Below are 7,601 nucleotides of genomic sequence, written 5' to 3'. Positions count from 1 at the left end.
ATTTAGGAGTTCAGTATTACATGCTGTAGTATCAGTATCTGCAGAGAGCTGAAATGCCCCTTTGTGTTTGAGAAAAGGATGTTTTTGAATTGAAGTATTGTGGTCTACTTAGTAGTTGAGCACTGAAGGATAGTCAAAAAGTGATAAAGGCTGGTTCTTGTGAATTTTTAATACAGCTGTATTCCCACTTCAGTTTCCTTTTAGAAAAAGATGGTGTGTGTTAAAGTGCTCAGCAAGAAAATGGCTTAGTAAATCTGGACAGCCTAATTTTTTTTAAGTGCTGGTGATCCATGTCACTCCTTGAATTCTTGCCACAGTGGCATGTACTTCTACAAGGGCAGTATTTACCTGCCGCGAGCTGCTGCCACATCTACGCTTGCCTGCATGCTGGTTGGTTTAAGACTTTGAGCTGTTGAGATCCTCGCACTGCTCCAACCAGATGCTTCCAGTCTTTTCCAAGCTCACAGCAGATAATTTGGCAGGCTGTATAAAATCATCATCTTGCAGGCCACCCTGTAAGTAAGTAATCCAATACCAACTTTACTCAGCAATTTAAAAACTTCTCTTTAGGAAAAGTAACCCTGGACTTGCTGCCAAAATATTTGCTAAAAAGTGACCTTGTGGAATGGCCTAGAGGGTGTGGGTGTGTGTAACTGGCATATCTCCTGTTGTCAGAAGGGAATGTCTATAGATAGGTTGCTTAGGAGAAGTTTTCCTTCTGAGGAATAAAATCATTGATGACTCTACTTCTATTGAGATAATCTTTAATGATGCTACTATTTTATGCCATTATGCATAGTCCATTTAAAAAAAAACAACAAAAAACTAGAACTTAAACACTGTCCAATAGTTACTATTTAAAAGCCAGCACTTACTTGTCAACAGTTACCAGTGATATCTGAGAAGCCAGCTCACCAATATATTTAGAAACTGTGGCAGCTGTTTGCAAATCTGGTTGTCATTTTTAATCACCAGTGGTTCACAGACTAGAGTTTTGTTACACCTACTATAAAAGCGTGACTTTTTTTTTGCCTGTCTAGAAAAGACGAAATTAAGAACTAGACATTTGCAATAAATATATTTCCTCCTCCCCCAAACTTTTTACAAAATGAATCAATTCTGAAGTCTCAAAAATTTAAAGGAGAATGTCTTTGTAGTTTATTAGCATTACAGTTTGTAGGTAAAAAGAATAGGGCCTCACTGGAGTGGTCACTACTTAAAAGGAGCGTCCTGCCGCTGTTCTCAAACTGCTCTAGGTGCAGCTTCCTGCCATCCAGGAAGTCGTCAGCTTCAGTTCAGGATCTAGGATAAGGAAGAGAACCCTAAGAGAGTTCTTAAAATTAAGTGTACCAGTGGGTTGATGAACGCTACTGGATGAATAACCCTCCTTCTCTTTTCTGCAAACAGAGATTATACTAGTCAATGCCATAGATCAGACTGTGCAATGATAGAGCTGAAAATCCAGAAAAACTCGCAGCTAGTTAAATAAGGAAATGCAACAGAACCAAAAAACCCACATGTGAAGTAATCCCTGGGGGAGAGGGAGGGATCAAGTCTTTACATAAATGGTAGCAAGTCAGTTCTGATCATAGTCAGGTTCTGTGACATTCTTTGAAAGTGTTAGAAAGCTATAGTTTTATAACCAAGTTATGCATAAAACTCTATTCCAGGACAAAGTGTAGTGTAAGAATACAAGCTGGTTAAGGTAACTTTTGTTTCAGTTCTGAAGAAAGAATTGAGATCTCCATTTTCTCTTTGATCATTTTCTTTTGCATAATTTTAAGTATTCAAATTAATCTTCAATGTTTACAGGAGCAACAGGATTAAACATTGGTCTCTCCTTCTTTGATTGTATCTTACCATAACTGACTTCAAAATCTTTCTTAGTACCATTCAAAGTTTCTAGAGTTCCACTCTTTATATTGTATCCTAAGGCAGAGAGTTTTTTAATTCTGTACTGAACAATCTGTGTTGTCAACTCCAGCACCACTGGTGTCTCTTTGATCTGCTCTATAGAAATTCCTTCCTTCAATAGTCCCTCAAATCTTTCTTCCAAAATTGCAACAGAATAGTAGAGAAGGGCTGGGCATTTCAGCACTAGCTGTTTTAAGTCTTGATCACTGCACTTAAAGACATTCTTGGAAAAAAGCATGCTCTTCTGCATAGTAGTAGGAGTAAGTTGAAAAATAAAACCCTTAAGTTTGGACAGCAGCTGTAGAACTTCATGGTTAGTGAAATCATTCTTCTGGAGAAATTCCAAGTTCTCCTGGACTGCAGTGGCAGTATTTAATAAAATAAATGGATTTTGGCTCAATAACTTCATTATCCAAATTTTCATATTTGCATCAGAACCTCCTAAACTCAAATAATTTCTCTGTAATGTCTTTATTGTATCTTTGTTTTTCTCAACAGGATTGTAAAAAATACTGGGTGCGCTTGTCAAGAACCTAGTGATTATATTATTCTTAAGTCCCAACTCTTGAAAAAACAGAATATTTGCTTTCTGATTCTCATGATACTCAGTAGTAAAAAAAGACTCTGGAAACTGCTCTATTAATTTAATCAGCTGTTTTTCATTCTGGCATACTAATTGCCACAGAGCTCTTTGAGAGTTTATCTCTGCAGGGCTACGGAGAATTGCCTCTGGCCAACGTTCTAAAATACTGGCTATGGTAGTCTCATCTGCTCCCATTTCTTGTAAGATATTAGCAACTTCTTTAACATATGCCACATCCTGGAAAAGGACCCATTCCTTTAGTCTGCGTATTTTCTTAATATCAACTGACAATCTGTAGAGACTCTTGATTATTTCTTTATTTTCCTCTCTTGATCTTTTATCAGTTGTATAATGGGAATGAGGTAGAATGCTTCTGTTTGTTACTTCAGTCCATAACAATGAAAAATTCAATCCAGGGTTACAGTACTGAGATCTTGCCAACAGTAGTGTAAATATATCTTTTGCACTGTGAGCAACTCCTCTCAGCATCGTGGAATTGCAGCACTACACAGAGAGAAAAACAACTATAAGAAAACATATTACATAGGGCACGAATTATACCTCCTAATGTTCTCAGAGGCATTGTATTTAGATCTGAGCTGGCATGAAAAAAAAACAACTACTCTCAACAATGTTTTTGGTTATTAGCACAAAACTCAGCTTTTAAGCTAAATGAGGGGAAAAAAAGAAAAAAAAAGACTTCTGAAAGGTTAATGTTCTGACTGAAGCCTCACTGGAACAAGAACATGTGGATGCAGCAGACCTGAAAAGGGGGCAGCACTCTGTCGATATAAATGCTCGTAGTCATACAAGAACCAGTCTGCCATTTCCTGCAGATTGAGGCTGTTACTACATTACAGCTTACTAGCTCTACAGTTAAAAAAGTTTCATGCAGTTTGATTTGACATTAATTCTACTGAATTAATCAAAAAAACCCAAAAAGCTTACACATCTTAATTCTTCTGAACGTATTTGCTTAATTTCTCAAGCATTGTTTGAAGTGTGACTTGTTCCTTTGTGTGTCACAGAGACCCTGATGCTCCTTCAGTAGCTGGTTATAGCTTAATTGAATTCTGAAATCATTCTCCTTATAATTAAGGAAAAAAAAATCATCCAAACCACTTATCTATGTATGTGTTTTTCGCTAGCACAGTTGGTTAATTGAGGCTGAAGAAGCAGATTGGTATTTTCAGGGAAAAAAGTAAGCACACTGTAACATCTTTCACTTCAGGCCGTCACTTGCCTCTTCCAGTACCTACTTTGCTTCAGCTGCCCTTTGCAGAGATGCCTTATTTCTGTCTCCATGTAACTTCTGCCATTGGCAGCCAAGGCCAGAGGCAGGGAGTCCTCCTGCGCCCTTTGCGGTAGGTGTGCAGCTCTGCTGAGGTCAAATGCCAACCACAGTGTTGCTGTGGATAACCAAACGCTGGTTAGCACTAATACAGCATGCAGTGCCACCTGCTCTGCAAAGGCCAAAGGAGCAGCAGCGATCAAATGCAAAAGGGTGTCATCAAGTATCTCCATAACTTCCTAGATGATATTTTTGTAATAAACTTTTGGAAGCAAACAGTATGAAATGGAATTGCTGATCTCTGAAATGCTTGTGTTAACTGCTGCTGCCAGATTATACTTAAAACTGCTCTAATTGAAAGTGAGCAAAAAAAAAAAAAAAAAAAAAAATCCTAAAAAGTTTTCTTTTGACAACTCTACACAGTTGCTTTCATTTCTTCCAAAGTATAGTGTGCTTTGAAAAATACCCACATGAGCATTAAAGACTTGTTGTTGTTGTTGTTTTTAAGGAAAGACTTATGATCATCTAGTCTCTTGCATAGCACAGGCCTAGAGGGCTACTGCAGGAACAGCTGTATAAGACCCCTCAAATTTTCTTTAAACTATATACATCTTTTCAGAAAACATACAGTCTGTTTACAGAACTAAAGTGATGGAGACTCCACCCAGTCCCAGGTAGGGTTAAGTACTTTCTAATGGCAAAATACTTCAACTTAAGACAGTGTACCTTTGCTTTCAAGCTCACATTTTTCAGCTTCTAAAAGGTGGGTTCTTGTTATGCTACTACATCATAAACTGATAGATTAAGATAGAAAAATAATTTACTGTATGCAAGTTTATGGTATTAACAGACAATGGTGTATTGGCAGCTTGGTTATCTTCTAGTTATTATTTCAAATATCTGTAGCAAAATCCAATTGCCTAATGAACCTGCTGGTGTCATAGCCCTAGGGCTAATGATTTTATCTCCATGAACTTAAGTCTTGAGAAGTGCTGTCCAGCAAGCTAAAGCACAGAACAAGCATTTTTTTTATATCTTTGAAAGCACTCCAAAGCATAGGTAAGTCATTGACTTTTTTCTGTGTTGTACTATCCATATCTTGAACAAGTGAGACTCTTTCACAGGGACTGCAAACTAAAGCCTCTCCTCCATAGGGAGTGACACAACTGCCTGTTTCAGTACTACGAGTAGTCGTATTGAATTCAAAGGGTCCAGTCTGAGTAAGCAAATCTCTGAAGGGTCAGGGCCTTGTTCATTAATGCTTCTGCTAGAAATTGCCATGAAAATGAAGTTTTGTTAACACTGTTCAGGATGTCAGATGACAGTTACAAAGAAGTATGAACTGGAAAAATAACTAACCATGACTTTTACTTCAATGTGTCAGCATGCTATTAAACACAATTGCCTTGTGAGTAATGTAGCCACTTGAAATATAGAGTCATTTTTACCTATTAGATATAGAGCTTTTTAAATTAAATGAGGCTGAATTCTGATATAGGAAAGTTTGCTTTTCCAAGATCTGACATGAAAATTATGTCAAGTTCCCTTAAAAGAAGTTTTATGTTGTCTGAAAATGCTTGATAACCTAGTCATTTTTTCCTGTTGTTAGCGAGGATCTTCCATACAGAAACAAAAAATACTTTACAAAGAAAGAAAACTTAATTTCCTAAACCACATTTGACTGGGGAACTTGGGAGCCCTCCTAATATGCTAATTAAAAAGTATTAAAATAAAATGAATGGATTTTAATGTCATGGTATCTGATAAAAACAGAAAAGCGCTTTAGAGTTATGATTTGGTATCTAAAATACTTTTCAGAATCTGTAAATGGCAATGTCACAGATCCAGGTTTTTTCCAAAATACTCAGATCCTAGAATAATATTATGGCACAATCTGTTCCAAGAGTTCAGAGTTCTCTTATAGCAGGAGTCCAGCATGAGCTTTAGTATGCAGAACCGCGTTGCAACTTTTTATTGCAAGTCAACTGAGAGATTAAAAAAACGCCAGCCCAGACAAGATGTTTGCTCTCACCGCCAGCAGCGCCCTGTTATTGCTGGGTGTCACAATAGCAGTAAGGAAGTGAGCAAATATCTACCTGAAACTTATCTGAGATCCCGCTTGTTAGCACATTTGCAGTGACCTATTGCTAGAGTACAGTGATATAATTTTCTGTTTTTTAATGGGGCTCCTATGTATATCTTCTATAGGAAGTGGATTCTAGCATCAGCTGGCTGATTCATCACTGAGAAATATAGGTATGTTTTGAGACTCAAATCTCACTAAAAAAAAAAAAAAACAACTCTTGTTCAGGCTATACTTATCAGGAAACTTTTCACTGAGGACAGCAACAGTAAGACTACTACTGCCTGCTGGTCACTACCATTTTTATTACAGCAAACTATAGCCAGGCCTTAGGTTTGTACAGTATGATATGAAACCACTAAGTGTCTAGGCAAACTCTTTGATTAACGAGGAAGAGTAGGTATTTGCCTAGAAAGGACCAGTGTAGGTAGGACTCAAGCAGTGTGTGAAGAAATCTGGAGCAGTAATAGCTGGTGTTTGTAGATATGGATGGTAAGAGTAAAGCATCCACATTTTTGCACTTACAGAAAAAAAATGAATCCCTGCTTTTTCATCTGCAGCGGAAATGAAGTAAAATATACTATAACATAAAGCTTTCTACACTATAAAGAATCATAGGATAATTCAGGTTGGAGGGGACCTCAAGAGCTCCAGGCAAGTCAGGTCTGAGCTCAGACTGGGTTGCTTAGGACTTTATCTAGCTGGGTCTCGAAAACCTCCAGCGATGGAGACTGCCCAGCCTCTCTGGGCAGGCTGCTCTGCTGCTTGTCTGTCCTCGTGGGCAACAAGCTTTTCCTCGTATCCAGGAAAGGAAACACATTCAAAAAAAAAAAAAAAAAAAAAAAAAAAAAGGCTTAAGGAAGCGTAATGTGGTCTTAAAAATGGAAGCTGGGAGGCTGCTCCGGCCTTCTCTCCAGGGACCGCTGTTCCCGTTCCCTCCCCTATCTGCTGCTGGCAATTGCCAAAGCCGGCCGGGAGGCGCCGCACGAGCGGCCTCGGAAACGACTCATGCCCCAAAACTTCTTTCCCTAACCACGCGTAATTAAAAAAATAAAATAAAATAAAAAATGCAGCCTCTCTGTATGAACCTCGCCCCGTTCACCTCCAGACAGCCACTACCGCCGCACCGCTCGGGCTGATGTCAACTGCGGGCCGGGCCGAGGGTAACGGCCGGCTGCCGGGCGCCCCGCTCCCCCGCCCCCGCCCCACCGGGCCGGGCCGCGCCGCGCCGCGCCGCCGCCGGCCTGACCTGGCTCGCCGCCGCGGAGCGCTGCGCGGCCGGGCCCAAACGCCGTCGCGCGCCGACGAGGAGGGAGGCGGGGCGTGCGGCGCGGCGCGGCCGCCATGGCGGGAGGAGGAGCCCCCTCCAGCCACACCGAGACCGTGAGGGGAGGCCGTTGGCCACGGCCATGGCGAGGGCCGAGGTGGCCCTGCCAGCCCCGCACCGGAGAGCCCTCTCCCCTGCCCGGCTTCGCAGCCCTCGCAGAAACGGGATTGGTCCCACTGCGGAGTTTGGCTGAAATTAGCCTGCACGTTGAGAAGTTGCTGGGTGAAGGAAGGGAGCCCCGACGGGCAGTGTGATGGCATTGGTCCTTCCCCCGTGTCACAAAACATGCGCTGGGAGCCGTGAGGTGGATGAAGGCCAAATTCAAGAGAGTGTCTCTATTTAAAGCCCTATGTCATGCCTGAATCTGGCATATATAATTTCAGCCTTGTCCACTTGCCCACGA

The 7,601-nt window shown here is 40.8% G+C and overlaps 1 protein-coding gene across 1 annotated transcript; it reads right to left on the bottom strand.

The window, feature by feature from the left end:
- Positions 1 to 747: 747 nt before the first annotated feature.
- On the bottom strand, positions 748 to 7,300 carry MTERF2 (mitochondrial transcription termination factor 2). Its single transcript, XM_064513395.1, has 2 exons — positions 7,121 to 7,300; positions 748 to 3,001 (listed from the first exon to the last, which is right to left on the bottom strand). The coding sequence occupies exons 1-2, from the start codon at positions 7,280 to 7,282 to the stop codon at positions 1,793 to 1,795; spliced, it is 1,371 nt and encodes a 456-aa protein (XP_064369465.1). The 5' UTR covers positions 7,283 to 7,300; the 3' UTR covers positions 748 to 1,792.
- Between the last annotated feature and the right edge of the window lie 301 nt (positions 7,301 to 7,601).

The sequence above is a fragment of the Dromaius novaehollandiae genome, chromosome 1 (assembly GCF_036370855.1).
Source record: "Dromaius novaehollandiae isolate bDroNov1 chromosome 1, bDroNov1.hap1, whole genome shotgun sequence".
NCBI lineage: Eukaryota > Metazoa > Chordata > Aves > Casuariiformes > Dromaiidae > Dromaius > Dromaius novaehollandiae.
Note: the sequence above shows the minus strand (reverse complement) of the source record. Positions and strands in the feature narration are given on the sequence as shown.